Here is a 16,147-nt window from a genome sequence, read left to right as displayed (position 1 = left end):
TACAATAATGCATATGAACAAAATTAACTAAAAACAAAACAAACATTCTTAAAGCTTGTTGAAAAGCGTTTTAAATGTCAATGCATTACAGCTAAACATGAGACCAGAATTTTAAGTATTTGTTTTTGGAACATGCTTTTAATTTTCACTTTGAGAGTGATGCCCATGCCACAAATGCTTTGGCCTTTTCTATTATACATTTACTAATGTAAGAGACCTTCCCGATTCCTATAGAAACCTGTGTTCTGCATCGCTTGAGGCAAAGGGAGTAGAAAAAGGGATTCTGATAGTTAAAAGGACAGCTTAGTGAGCCTCATGCCTCCTTACAGGATGAGTCAGAGCTGTTACTTGCAGAGTTCATAGCACTCTGATGTCAACCCCAACATTCCTGACTGGAAGCAGGCCACTCACAGCTGACATAAGGCAGAGCTAAGCATTTCTTGGCCAGTTCCATGTTCTCCAACCCTTTCACAAGCATCAGTTGCTCCATACGTATGACCCAGACTACAACACACTACTGCAGTCAACAACACTTCAAAAAGAAACGGCTTTAAAGAGCAAAACAAGGCAGTCAACAGAAAAGGAACACAAACTCCGATCAAACGAAACACTTTACACAGCCGTTAGAACCTCTCTCGCTCTTTTTTTTTTTTTTTTTGTTACTTCACAGCTGCGCTCTTGTTCTGCCAGGGCCCTTTAAACTTCATGGCTGCTTGACACGGAAAACAGGGATTCTCATTTTTGAAAGTCTCAACTTATTATCGATTTATACTTATGCGTTCCATTGCGGTGCGGCAATGCATCCACGCTAACACCTATTCAAACATTTTTCCGCTCGTTTCCATGTGCTAGACTACACTCAAAACACAGAATCCCATTCTTTCTGTCTTTGCTTACACGTGTACACTGAGTCACCCTACACTCCAAAAAGTACATGATTTTTTTTTTTTCTTTTTGTGTGTGTAATCAGGCATTTATGGCCCCATAGACTTTAATAGGAGCGACTGTAAATGCACAAATGTGTGGGTTTTTATGGCTGAAGAATTCTTTTCCTCCACTCCCCTTTCCCAGCCCAGGAAATGCACATGAAATAACGTGATACAGGCTTATAGGAGTATGTGAACCCTCACCTCCAATCCATTCAGTTCAAAATAGAAATGAAAGGCAAAACATACAAACACACACACACACATTATATATATATATATATATATATATATATATATATATATATATATATATATATATATATATATAAAGGAACACTTTGAAAACACATCAGATCTCAATGGAGAAAAATATCTCATGCTGGATATCTATACAGATATATACTGTATAATGTGTTAGGAACAAAAGGATGCCACATTGATGGAAATGATCAGAGGGCTGCATTCAACTGCTCTACTGCACAGTGTTTAGGGGTAACCATCACAATTATTGGCACCGCAGCATAATGCACACAGAGCAGCAGCATGGTTGTAATGCGCATTTTAGCAAGTGCGTTGCCCCAACACTCTAGTGTGAATGAGCTTTCTCCTGTGACAGGTCGTTTAAAAATGCTGGCAACACTGATCCACTGTAGGAAACAAAATTTTAAGAGTTGTCAAAAAAAAAACAGACAGATATAAATCACCACAACTATTTCCTTGCACTGCAGTGTGTGCACCCATTTTCAGTCTTAGAGATTTCAGCTTTTGTGAAAAAACAACAAAAAAATTGTAAAGATATCACAATCTGGCTGAAAGAAAAAAAAAAAAAAAAAAAACATAAGGCTATGATCACAAATATTTCTCAAAGCGAAATACTTTTAGCAGCCCTGATGAATTTGGACAAATTAAAGCGAATAAAACCTTTCCATTTTTAGCCAAGCTCTTGTGCTCATGCCCTTTGATTGCTACAGGCAATATACTGACACATAAGCATTACTAGCACAACACACAGTTACCAGTCACCCCACAAGATACAGAAGACAGTTTGAAACTCCAAGACGTCAACTTACCTTTGGTAATGTTTGGAGTCACTGTTGTGTTTTTAATCTCTGGTGGCGGTGTCGTTTTGTCTACTGGTGGTGGATAATGTTTTGCACGTGGCACAAAAGCAGGCGGGTCAGTTAGTTTTGGAATAACCGCTTTGAGGAAAAGAGAAAGAAAATAAAAAGTATTACAAACACTTTTTGGGGGGGGTTCCTCTGTGTTCCAGATTGGTGCTTCAAATGAATTTAATGATTGTGCACCGACAGATCGGAATGCTTAAAGATGAATTCCAGGCATATATTTTTACATATTGATATTGGTCCACCTTGGACCAGTGTAACCTAAGTAACGGGCCATTGCCCCTGGAAACTGGAAATCACTGAAGTAGACACCACTACACCAGTGATCTCCAGGATGCATCAGGCCAGCTGGACCTGGTAGCAAGTGAACACAGGAGGTTGACTGCTCGGAACATGTGCCACCCAAGGAATGCTTTGCATTCTCTAGAATAAACACAAAGCAATCTCTGACTGGACTAGGTGGAGAGACACAGGGTAGTAGGGTCACGTTCACCACCTCGTCCCATCAGAGAATGCTCTGCATTTAATCAGGCAGTGCAAAGCCTTCTCTGAATGGTGCCCGTGTGGAGTGGCTGACCTCCTGTGTTCAGAACGCAGCAGGCCAGCTGTTTACTACAGAGCCCAGAAGAAAGTGGAGATTACTGGAGTAGCAGGGTCTACTTCAGTGATTTCCAGCTTCTAGGGGAATCAGCCAGGTATGCTATTTACATAGTTATATTGGCCCAAGCTGGACCTGGAGCTGAAGCTCCAGCAAAAGAAAGTCATTTGTACATAGACACCAAAGAGTACCCCATCACTAAGCCAAACAGCTGTGCCAGAAGCTTCAAATACAAGGCCTAATTCTTAGGGGTAGTTCTGACATATGTAGCTAAAGTAGAACTTCACTCTCTCCATCAACATGGACACATTTTTAATCCTTATGCTGCTAGCATTAGTAAATGGATACGAGAGTGTATTAGATTTACTTGTTTTATACTTTATCCATTTTTTCAGTCACTTCCTGGTTTCTATGCCTAGGCAAATGATGTCATACATCCCAGGAGTCTTCAGGTGGGGTGTTCCAAGCTAAGCACGCCCTAGGGGCAGATGCATTACAGGAGGTAAATGTTACTTTAATCATCTGCCCTTACTCAAGAAGGCCAAGACCAGAAATGCTAGAGAGGTGTTTTTCAAAGTGATTTCTCAGCAAAATAAAGCCTAGAGACATAGATGGATGGGAGAGTTTGCTCTGAATACTAAAAATATATTAAATAGTGTTTTTGACAGGTAGTGTTCAGATACAGTGTAGATCAGCTTTAAGGAAATCAGGTTTGATTTTGGAGACCACAACCTGATTTGAGGCTTGGGAGCCAAAGAATGTAAGCTTCCCGCTGGGGCTGCTCATAAACAGTTAATGGTTACGGATTCAATGTTGACAGTCTCTAAACTATCTATGTAAATGAGTGAATAGGCTGAAGCCGGGTGACTCACAGCAAAAACAGCTCATTCTCACCATGAATATTGTGTAGACATCCGAGAAGTTCTACCTTCATGGCAATCTTTTGGTGCCAACTTGTAGGTCTTATCTTTACAAATCTTGCCACTATAGGAGGGATAAAGTTGTTGCGGACCTCTTGATGATAATCGGAGTTGCCTTGAAATATCTGAGGATAGACAAAAAAAAAAAAAAAAGCTGTGATGGTTTTGCACATCTAGGGGACTTAGAGCCCATTCACACTAGCACGACTTGTGAGGCGACTTGTGTAGCCCCAGGTCGCTTGACATAACAAAAGCAATGTTAATCAATCAGCGCCGTCTTAATTGGCACTACTGAAGTCGCTCCGACTTCAGAAAAGTGTCTGTACTACTTTGAGGCGACCTGTGATCTGACTGTCCCATATACTTCAATGGGAGTCGCCTCCTTATCTTAATTGACACGACTTGTTAGACTTTCCAGGAAGAAGAAACAGATTAGCCAGGCATTCCCCACAAAGTCGCCTGTCTCTTCAAAGTAGTGCCCAAGTCTCTCAACAAGTCTCTCAACAAGTCTCTCAACAAGTCTCTCAACAAGTCTCTCAACAAGTCTCTCAACAAGTCTCTCAACAAGTCTCTCAACAAGTCTCTCAACAAGTCTCTCAACAAGTCTCTCAACAAGTCTCTCAACAAGTCTCTCAACAAGTCTCTCAACAAGTCTCTCAACAAGTCACGGGGCGACTTTCTGGTCGTGGTAGTGTGAACTGGCTCTTATCCACTTGGAATATCTGAGGAATACCATAAAAACAAACAAAAAAAAAAAAAAAACAGAAGTGGAAAACCATGATGAATAACCCCCAAAAAATAGTTCCTTCCTCAAGTTGGCTGTGAGGGCTGTGTGAATGTAACCAGAGAACAAATATATAGCTAACCAATCATAAATGTAGTGGCAGCATTTGTTTTTTTTTTGCTTGGTTATCTTTCCAGTAATACACCTCCTGTCCTAGGCTGACAACGCTCACTAAGGGCTCTTTCACACAGGCGGTCCGATCAGATCCACCTATCAGTTTTTTAGGCGGATCTGATCGGATGCCCCATTCAGCCCTATGGAGCAGCGGATGTGAGCGGTGACATGTCCGCTGACACCCGCTGCCCTCCGCATCCGATCCTGTCCGTGAAATCCGGACGGATGGAAACCCTATTTTCCATCTGTCCTGGGGATCGGATCAGATGAGAGCGGACAGGCGGTCCGCTCTCATCCGATTCCCCATAGAGAGCAGCGGGGGCTGTGACACCTCCCTCTCCGCACTGCAAGCCGGCTCAGTGGGGATCGATCCCCGCTGAGCAGCACGAATCCGCCTACGGAGGCGGACCGTGTGAAAGAGCCCTTACTGTACTTATGTGCAAAGTGAGAACCTAGGACAATACGTTAGGATTACCTTTTCTTCGTTCTTTTAACATGGGACAATGTTATGTAGTTCAAAAGAGCTTAAAAAGGTAAAAAGGTAAATTCAACTTTACAAAAAAATAAATAGATGCACATTTTTTTTGCAGGTAAAAAAAAAAAAAAAAAAAAAAAAAATAGGCATTTATTCTTTTTTTTATATTATTATTATTATATATTATTCGGAACCTGTAAAGCATTGCGCCCACGATCAGTAGATTGTGGGTGGAATGCCACGGTCCTGCAGACTGTCTGTGTAGCTCTGATACGGGCAGGCAGTTACATTCTGACAGGAAGCTCAACGAGCTACCAGAGCACTCAACAGTGGTAGTTTACCGAGAACCACAAGCCAAGAGCCGTACAGGCTGTCGGTATTTACAGTTTTTAAACTCACAGAACACTGTGAATAAATGATGTGGCCGGAGCCCTGCATGACCGATTATCTTTAGATTGTGACAGCGAGCGGAACGGAGAAGATCCCCCACTTGCTGTCAAAATAGGGGGATCAAAGGGGCGGAGGGGCTGGTGTATTTGTAACATGTTACACCCCGAATATGGGTGTACTATGTAATATGCTCTAAAAAGTGAGCTTTTTCCTTTAATCACAAAGTCTTATTACCAATGGATAATAGTACTGTTTCTGATGATAATCACCTTGTACAAGGTCCCACAAATTTGTATTCAATCAAGGAGGCAGTGTCAGCTAAAAGCCAATCAGCCTATGCAGTGGCATGGGGCTTGGTTCACACCTCAGCAGTTTGCTTTTGATCCGTTTCCTAAGTGATTTTTGTGGTGCATTTTTGATGCATTTTGCATTTTTTTATGCTTTTTTTGGCCAAAATTGTTGTTGTAAAAAATCTGCAAAACACCAATTGCGGTAAAATTACAGCAAAATCGGACGGCATATTTTTCTGAAACTTCTCCATTGAAGTCTATGAACTAAAAATGCACCGTTTTCCTTTTAAAAAGTCCCTGACCCTTTCCAAAAATGCAGCGGCTGAAAAAAGCATAGATGTAAATGTGACTCATAGGAAACCGTGTTAATGGATTGTAGTTCGTTTCTTCAAAAAGCATTAAAAATGTACAGGTGTGAACCGAACCTAATAGCTGTAGGTGTAATGTATGGATATAAAAGATGTTCACTCTTCTAGGTTAAGTGCTAACACTGCAGTAATTTAGAGATAATGGTGGTGGTAATTCTGTAGCTACAGTCAACTTGCAGAGTCATAAGAGCCGTCATATGGAAGGATTGAGGCTTTTATCCATAACCAGACATTACCAATAACCAGCTCCTAAAAGTGCTGGCTACTTCCGGGAAAACGCCATATAAACCTTGGTGTAATCTGCATTGATTCTGACAGGTAATAGGTACTCTGGCAAAATTCCTTTATATTTTGGGTATATTTTTTGACACCATGCCACCTGTGGCTGCAATAGAAATCACCAAACCCTATGCCCAGGGTTGGTGGTGATCACCAGTCTTATACACAACAGTGATTTCTTTCAGCTGTGTAGTTTTGCACATCTAGGGGACTTATCCACTTGCTCCCACACTTTCTCTTCTCGTTCCCCCAAGTCAGATAACCATTCATCACTCTTGGTCTGCAGGAATGGACTCACCTGCAGACAATCAGATATCAGGCTAAAATTGATAATCTCCTGAAGGTCCAAAACACTGTTTTGCTAATCTGAAGTATAGAGGAGAGCAGGGATGAGCTCAGGAAAGTTAAATTCCTAGTCTAAACCCACCTGAGCTACATCTTGTCACTGCACAAAGCCAAATCATAAGCAGCTGAGGAATTCTCCATCCTGCCATATGTATACATGCCCTTGTATATGTGGGGATGCAGGGTAAGGCATAGTGCCTTGAAAAAGTATTCATACCCCTTGAAATTTTCAACATTTTGCCATGTTACAACCAACAACGTGAATGTATTTTACTGGGATTTTATGTGATAGACCAACAAAAAAGTGGCACATAACTGAAGTGGAAGAAAAATGATAAATGGTTTTCAAAGTTTTTTTTACTCTGATGCCCCTAACTAAAATCTAGTGGAACCAATTTTCTTCAGAAGTCCCCTAATTGGCAAAAAAAAGTCCAACTGTGTGTAATTTAATCTCCGTATAAATACAGCTGTTTTGTGAAGCCCTCAGAGGTTTGTTAAAGAACCTAATGGGCCATACACACTATAAGATTTTCTGAAGACTTTTTCCCTTTAGACTTACCAAAACCATATAATATAAGGTCAAACCTAAACACTTTCAATTTGTATGCAATCTGGCAGGCCCGTGCACTACATAGAAAAGGTAAATCTGAAGGAAATCTACCAACAAAAGTTGGATAGTGTGTATCCAGCTTTAGTGAACAAACCGCTTCTTTAAGGCCAAGGAGCACACAAGACAGGTCAAGGGAGAAGGGGGGCTGAATACAAATGCACGCCACACTTTTCAGATATTTATTTGCAAAATATTTTGAAAACGATATCATTTTTCTTTCACTTCACAATTATGTGCCACTGTGTTGGACTATCACATAAAATCCCAATAAAATACATTTACGTTTTTGGTTGTAACAGGACAAAATGTAGAAAATGTCAAGGGGTGTGAATACTTTTTCAAGGCATTATATGCCTCGACTGCCTACAATTGGCTTTATGCAGTGACCGTTTACTGGCGAGATAGCTCAGGTGGGTTCGGACTAGGATCTTAATACTTCTGAGCTATTCGAGGAATAGAGGCTGTGGTACAGTGCTGGAGCGAGTTCACACAAGCACACCTGACACCAGTTTGGATTTATTTTACTCGTCCCTGTGACCTGGAGTCCAATATTTGTTGGTCATGTGTATGGGACGCCAACCTTCTAATAATCAAATAGCTGGGTTGAAAGGTGTAAGGTGAATTAAAATGGTTAATTGTCTTTTTTTTTTTGAATGCCTACCTAGCTCCAGTGAAAAAGTCCTATGCCCGGGCCAAGGGATGCAGCTTAAAAACTCTGCTTTGTGTAAGGGCATTGGTCCCTGAACAGCAGCCTGATACACTCCCTTCCATGGCCACAACTATAGTGCTGTAATCAACAGGGTGTGTAAATGTTGAGGATTGCAGTGTTGTAGTTGTAATGTGGCAGAGGGCGTGTTGGACTGCTGTAGAGAGACCACTGCCCTCACAGGACAATTACAATCTTTTTGATCCAACCTGACTCACTTTGTACAAGACGTTACCATTGGGCTTTGAAGTGAACTTGACCCCTGCTCAATTATAAACATGGAAGGATATTTTTGTATTGGCATCATTGTTGTACTGTAATGCCACTCATATCACAAAGATCATTTTTAAAGTCAAATATCAATGCTAAAAAAGGTCTGAAGTGAAATTTTGGTTCCAAGAGCTATCATTTTGGTACAGGAATTGCACAACAATGGAAGTCATTTACCCATTGTCCGCTTCTGCAAGATTTACCTTCTCTCTATCTGTATTGGGGTCCTTATAAACTGTCCACCTGAGACCATCTTCACTGTGCTCTATTTTGTAGGATGAAACATAGTAGTTATACGTTGATATTGTGGATCCAGTGGTTATAATACCTGCGGAAAGAAGAGGTTGGACATTTTATTAGCATTTTATGATGGCAACACTAGAGTGTAAAACTGAGGGAAGAATAAAAATAACCTAATAAAGTACAAAAAAAAAAAAAGTATAAAGTATTACCAATAAAGGTTTTGATTTTAGATATACTTTAACCACCTCCCACCCGGCCATTGTACATATACGGCCGGGTGGGAGTCTCGTCCTTCTGAATGGACGTTCCGGAACGTCCTTCAGAAGGAGCGAGATCGTGCCGCCGCGTGCACGCGCAGCGGCGCGATCTCGATGTGCCTGTGTCCCTCGGACACAGCGCAACAAGATGCTTCAGGAGGGCCCTGTGATTGGCCCTCCTGATCACAGGACGGCTGTGTCCAATCACAGCCGTCATGCAATGTAAATACAGCCGTTGTAACGGCTTAGATCTCTTCTCCTCCCTGACAGATCCTGTCAGGGAGGAGAAGAAGAGGATCGATACTGGAGCTGGGGTGATCAGTGAGTATTTCTAAGTACTCACTGATCACAGGGGGGGTCTGTGCTGGTAATCAGAACATTGATTACCAGTGCAGCCCTGGGGGGGTGGGGTGCCACTAGAGCCACCAGGGATGCCCACCCATGACCACCAGGGATGCCCACCATGGCCACCAGGGATGGCAAACAGCCTGCCAGTGGTGCCCTCCTATCAGTGCTGCCCACCAATGCCATATATCAGTGCTGCCCACCAGTGCCCGTTATTGCCATCCACCAGTGCCGCCCACCAGTGCCCATTATTGCCCACCAGTGCCCCCCATCGGTGACCATCAGTGCCCCCCATCGGTGCCCATCAGTGCCCTCCATCAGCGCCGCCTATCAGTGCCCATCAGCGCCGCCTATCAGTGCCCATCAGCGCCGCCTATCAGTGCCCGCCCATCAGTGCCCGCCCATCAGTGCCCGCCTCATAGTGCCCGCCTCATAGTGCCCGCCTCATCAGTGCCCGCCTCATCAGTGCCCACCTCATCAGTGCCCACCTCATCAGTGCCCACCTCATCAGTGCCCACCTCATCAGTGCCACCTCATCAGTGCCACCTCATCAGTGCCACCTCATCAGTGCCACCTCATCAGTGCCACCTCATCAGTGCCACCTCATCAGTGCCACCTCATCAGTGCCACCTCATCAGTGCCTGTCAGTGCGGCGTCATCAGTGCAGGAAAAAACGTATCTGTTCACAAAATTTTATAAAAAAACTTTTTTTTTTCTTCAAACTTTTCTGTCTTTTTTTATTTGTGCACCAAAAAAGAAAAAACCTGGCGGTGATCAAATACCACCAAAAGAAAGCACTATTTGTGGGGAAAAAATGACACAAATTTGGTTTAGGTACATTGTTGCATGACCGCGCAATTGTCATTCAAAATGCAACAGTGCTAAAAGATGAAAATTGGTCTGGGAAGGAAGGGGGTTTAAGTGCCCAGTATTGAGGTAGTTAAAGAAAATCACCTTCAGCACTAAGGATGGAAATAGGAAAAAAAAATAAAAAATCACTCAACTGCCAACACACAAAATCCCAACTGCCAATAAGCATTTCCTACAGAAAGAATATGGCACTGTAGTGAAATGTGGGCCCTGTAATTGGGTCCATTCGCCAAAATGCTTCAAAACATGAAAAAAGCGCTGCTGCACTATCTTATATACTATCCATATAAAAAATATTTTTGTGGTTTCTACACATCGACTGTTAAAACCTGCAAGTCAATTATGCTTTTAAATGTACACAGTATTACAGCTCACAGCATGTATATGGTTACAAATTTATTTCATACAAAATGTTAAGATTTTTTGTATGCCAGCCTTTATTTTAGCACTCAATCACAAAGTGTTTATAGATTTTTGCACCCTGCACTTAGACCGTCATGTATATATAAAACATTTCTCACTGAGTAGGGAAAATCTGTCTTCTCAATTCTTGGAAAAGCCCTGACATCAATCCTAGTTTCATACGAACCTGTGACTTTTGTCGGCTTGTTCAGATCAATTTGCAGCCACTGATGCTCATCAGCAAATGATGCAGCCCAAGGCGGCCCAGGTTTTTTCAGCCTTGCTTTGTCAGCCTTCCAGACATTATGCTGCCCAGTGTGATCTGTCCACTCCAGAACTGAAGAGGAGCTTATCTGGGATTCTGGAATAGCCCCATATTCCATTCCGAGAGTCCCGTAACAACCTAAACAAAAGAGGATGTGGGTGCAGAGTAAAATAAAACAATAAAAACACAGTCATTGATAAAATACATTCTATAGAATTTATCCCACTCCACAACACAACTGAGAATTGCTCTCATACATCATATCTTACTCCGTAAACCTTAATTAGGTCACCTTTTGGGTTCAGGTTCTATCTAGGCAGTTTTATACAACACCGTTTTCAGCAATAGATACAGATTTCTTGTAATATATGTGCCACTTGCCATTCACCTATTCATTGAGGAAAACCATGCAAAACACATACCAGTAGTCTTGAATGTGAAGAGAGTTGTAGACAAAGGACCCCTGTGAGAAATACACAAAAACATTACATAATTGGAAAAAGGTATTTAAATAAGCTTAAAAAATAATATACAAACACAGAACCGTACCCTTTGCATTAATACAAGGTGCTTCCAAGTGTAGGTGAATTTATCCACTAGTTACACCTGTACACCATCTATGCCAGCCTTGTCGAGTAGAGAAGAGCTCCGAAACCAGCAGGTTAATTGTGTAAGGAGCTGCATTAGTAAGTGCTGGCCTATGCATAACTAAATGCAAATGTTAACACCGCGCCTTAAAGCGGTTCCCAAGCCAAAAAAAAGCACCGAATGCTTTAGGGTAAAAAATGTTGTATAGCTTTCTGCCCTCCCCCTTCCATGTGTGAAACAGGAAGAAAGAAGAAATGCAGCGCTCGCACTCTCTTCACACAGGGTCTCTGCAGAAGCAGGAGCCATTGGCTGCTGTCAATCAAATGCAGTGAGGAGGAAGCAGAGCCCCACTGTGTGCGTCTATGGAGCGCATCTCCAAAGACCTACACATCTTGGCAGTGTGTGCCCCCATAGCATGAAGAATAGGAGGAGGAACCAAAATCGCCGGCGGGGGCTCCAGAAGGGGAGGTTCAGGGCCACACTGTGCAAAACCACTGCACAGAGCTGGCACAAGTATAACATGTTTGTTATAATAAAAATGGTACATTTATGAACACTTTAATGCAGGGGACTTCAAACTATAGCCCTCCAGTTGTTTGGAAACTAAAATTCTCATCATGTCTGTGAATGTCAGAGTTTTACAATGCTTCATAGGATGTGTAGTTCTGCAACAGCTGGAGGGCCGTAGTTTGAGGATCCCTGCTTTAAAGAATTAACTTACAAATTATCAATTACATTTACAAATGTTTCAATAGTGGCTGGTTTAGTGTATGAAAGTGCTGTAATTTGCAAATTAAAGCAGAGTTTCGCCTCTCCCTCCAAAAATTAAAAGTCAGCAGCTACACATACTGTAGCTGCTGACTTAATATTAGGACACTTACCTGTCCTGGAGTCCAGCGATATCGGCACCGCAGCTGATGTTTCCATGTTCTCGGGCGGGTCCCTACTGCGCATGCGCGAAGAGCGCTGTGCATTCCTACTGGCTCGGCGGCGGAGGAGGGAGCCCAGCTTCCGAGGGACGGCTCCGCGTCGCCGTATCCCGGAAGTGGGGAAGGGTACCTGTCAAAAATAGGTACCCGTTCCCCCCTGTATTGTCTTGCCTTAATCTCTGCTCGTCTGCTATGAGTTACGGAACTTAAGAACTTTGCGCCTAGCACCTTTTTATTGTCTATTGCAGTTTAGCCATATTTTAACTTGACTTGTTCTGTAATGTAAAAAAAGGATTTACAGCTTATTCAAGTTTTGAACTGCAGAAGCTGCTTAAGAGAACCTTCAAAATATCCTCAAGGTTACAGAACAAGTCTAGTTGCATGTGACTTCTATTAGCAATCACATGACAAAAGAGGCAAAGAACCAACGCAAGCTTACAGGCTACCCTAACATTAAAGCAGTAGTAAACTTTTAATGTGCTAGTATGCACCACATATTAGCACATTATGAAAGACTTCCCTTGAAATTAAGCCCTCCAGAGGCACGTTGCCACCTCTGCAGAGGCTTCCCTCTTCACCTGGTCTTTCTTCTGGGTTCGCGGACTGCAGCCGCTTGAATGAGTGAGCCGCAATGACATCACTCCCACGCGTGCACATAGGAGTCTTGGCCACGATACACAGCTTTGAAGGAACGACACTGGTATGCCGATCCTTTAGAGTGCATGTGCCGGTGAAGTCACTGGCTGCTGCTCGCTGGAATATCTCCTAACTTGTACACATTTAGGAGATATTCATTTTACCTACAGGTAAACTTTATTATAACCTTTTATACATTTTACCTTTATAGATATTTACCTGTAGGTAAAAATCAAAATGAGGGTTTACCAATAGTCTGCTTGCTGGCAAGTTTAATGAGATCCAAGTCAAAAGCAGACACACCATATTTTAATCACACTGACGAGTTCAGCACATCAAATTTCAAAATGTCAATACAGGCATTCTTGAAGCTCATGTTTGTAGCAAGCGTAGGAATTATGTCGGGCTGCCTGTATTCCACAACAAAGTGTGTGCCTTTCTACTTGCCCCTGCAATCTATAGAAAAGTGTATATCATTTGTGGAAGCAGCAAGCATACCAGAATGCTTGAAATTATGTTTCTAAGTCAGTTTTTATATGCTGCATCTTCTTTGGCCTGTTGGCCCATGTAGTGTGCAAAAATAGAATTTTTGTAAGAACTTACCGTAAAATTATTTTCTGAGTCCTCCGACAGACGCAGCCACTTCATAGTTTCCTCACAAATGGTTAATGCGCCCTCTACAGGAGTAAGGCTAGGCAGTGAAACTATTAGAAAAACTTTTCACTAGACACACCCTTAGGGGCTGTCCCCTCAGACATTACCCCAGACACATCACTGCTTCCTACGAAACTGATTAGTAAGCACGAAGGAAAAAGCCAACCAACCCCAAAATAGAGGGGCTGCGTCTGTCAGAGGACTCAGAGGAAAGCATTTTACGGTAAGTTCTTACAAAAATTCTATTTTCTCTTACATCCTCTGACAGACGCAGGCACTTCATAGTTTCCTCACAAATGGGATGTCAGTGTAGGCATGAGGGGTGGGAAGAACGCAACCAACAAAACGGTAACGATCCATCAAGGCCAGAAAACTACGTAGCTAACAGGGCAACAGGAGCTCAACCAACAGGAGCTAACCCCAAAATGAAAATTCACCCCATGAAGAGACCGTTTCTCTTCAGCAAACAGCAGCCTGCAAAACCTTGCAGCCAAAGGAAGCATCCGAGGATGCCATCAAATCAATCTTGTAGAATTTTGTAAAAGTGTGCACAGACGACCAGGTCGCCGCTTTACACACCTGAGCAACCGAAGCCTGATGGCGAAAAGCCCAAGAGGCACTCAGAGCTCTAGTAGAATGCGTCTTCACAGGGAATGGAGGCACCTGACCCTTTAGTGAATAGGCCTGAACAATCGTCTGTCTGATCCACTTGGAAATGGTTGCAGGGGACGCAGCCAAACCCTTACGAGGTCCCTCAGGAAGGACAAACAGGGAATCAGACGTCCAAAAAGATTCTGTGGCCGACAGGTAAACCCTGATCGCCCGAACCACATCCAGCGAATGCAGAGCAAATTCCTTGGAATGCATGGGCTTCGCGCAAAGCAAAGGCAAAATAATGTCTTATTAAGGTGGAAGGCAGACACCACCTTAGGAAGAAAAGATTGTTTGGGCCGTAGAACAACCTTATCCCTATGAATGACCAGATAAGGCGAACGGCAAGACAGAGCCACCAACTCAGAGGTGATAGCCACCAGAAAAGCAATTTCTGAGACAGCAAAGGCAGAGAGATATCTCTGATATTCTCAAAGGGAGACCGTTGCAGAACGGACAAAACCATATTTAGATCCCACGGCGGGAAAGGGGATCTCCTCGGAGGAGCCTTATCTGACTAAGCTTCTTAGTTCCGCCGGAGGCTTTGAACGGTTTACCCTTTTCCTGTGCCCGAGGCACAAAAAAGCCCCTGGTGAGCCTTGAAGGAGGGACCCCACTTACCGCGGGGTGCTTTACCTTCCCGGACTGGGGTAGAAGAGTACTCTTACCCCCTTGAGACCCTTGATTAACTCATCCAAGGAGTCACCAAAAAGCCGTTCCCCCCAAAAAGGGGAGATCAGACACTGTTTTCTTAGAAGCTTGGTCCACCGACCAGCTCTTCAGCCATACCATGCGAAGAAAAGCAATCCCCACCGCAGATACTCTTGCAACCAGGGGAGCCTGGTTCAGAGCCACGTCGCAGATAAACCATGGCCTGGGCCACTTGATCCGTGAGCTTGATGAGAGTCGGGGGGGAACAGACTCCGCCAGCAGGTTGCTCTTAAGCACCTTAATCCATTCCGTGACCGTATGAGAAACAAGCACGGAGGCAAACACAGGCTTGAGGGAGGAGTGAGCCCGCCACCAAGTGTAGGTGGCTGGAAAGATTCCATGTGCCTGTCCACCAGGGCCTTAAACACCGGGGAGCCCTCCACGGGAACCACCGTGGATTTATTCAACCGGGAAACAGTGTGGTCCACCTTAGGGGACACTGTTCAGCGATTGGAAAATGAGTCAGCAAAAGGGTAACAGCGCCGAAAAAGCTTGGGCACCGCCAGCATGTGAACCTCCTCGGGGCAAGGGAAAACCTGACCCGACTTCTGGGCTTTGCGGGAGCCGAAGACAACCCGCCTTCCTGACTGTGTGGGCTCATCATCAATATGCAAAGTCTCCCTGACAGAGCGAACAAGTGCTTCCACCAAAGCGCGGTTCCGCGCTGCAGCTGAGGACTCCTCCTCGCTGTCCGAATGGGAGGACAGGGATCCCTCAGGGAGGGCAGTGTCCGTGGCATCCACTTCAGGCTCTGAATCAGAAGATTGAGAGGGTATCAGCCGTTTTTGAATAGGAACTTGTGACATGACAAGATCAACCTTGGACGCCAGAGTTTCAATGGCTGCAGACAGAGATGCTAGGGAAGGCGACCCGGATGTCCCGGATGCACACACAAGATCAGTGGGGAAATTATCACTCTGGGACTCCATGTTGGCAATTAGACAAAAAAAAAAAAAAAGTACACTGGCCCTTTAAATCCGCAATAGCGGTCCGCACCGCTAAACTGCGCTACCGCAGGAGTCCCCCCTTTAGCTAGTAGCCAAACTGATAAGAGCTAAATGGGTCTGAAGAATGCCCAAAGGGTCTGAAGACCCCTTACTGTGTCTTAACTGGATCATCAACCGTTCTCCATGCCGCCTGCAAGTTAAAAGTCCTGGGAGGAAGTGACCAAATATCACTAGAGGCCGAACCCACCTGAGACACATTAACATTTTGCCATAGGAAAGTATAGGAAAAGCACAGGGAAAATGGCCAACATCAGAGATGGCGCCCGAAAATGGCGCCAAACACACAGCAAGGACGAAAATGGCTGCTGCCCTTACATTGATGCAGCCTGGCTGTCCACACCCAAAATGACGCCTGAACATGGCGCCAGCGATCAGGAGCCCAGGGAA

At 43.8% G+C, this 16,147-nt stretch overlaps 1 protein-coding gene across 1 annotated transcript in view; it reads right to left on the bottom strand.

Moving 5' to 3' along the window:
- Positions 1-16,147, bottom strand: part of DCBLD2 (discoidin, CUB and LCCL domain containing 2) — a 136,452-nt gene that overhangs the window by 21,923 nt on the left and 98,382 nt on the right. Inside the window, exons 7-11 of the mRNA XM_082245307.1 lie at positions 11,007-11,047; positions 10,507-10,722; positions 8,406-8,530; positions 3,546-3,696; positions 2,000-2,128 (exon numbers count right to left, since the gene is read on the bottom strand). Coding sequence (XP_082101433.1) covers positions 2,000-2,128; positions 3,546-3,696; positions 8,406-8,530; positions 10,507-10,722; positions 11,007-11,047 — 662 coding nt within the window. The remainder of the gene's footprint in view (positions 1-1,999; positions 2,129-3,545; positions 3,697-8,405; positions 8,531-10,506; positions 10,723-11,006; positions 11,048-16,147) is intronic.

Source organism: Pelophylax lessonae (genome assembly GCF_965119305.1).
Source record: "Pelophylax lessonae genome assembly, chromosome: 2".
Classification (NCBI taxonomy): Eukaryota; Metazoa; Chordata; class Amphibia; order Anura; family Ranidae; genus Pelophylax; species Pelophylax lessonae.
The sequence above is the reverse complement of the archived record's forward strand: the minus strand, read 5'-3'. Positions and strand labels throughout refer to the sequence as shown.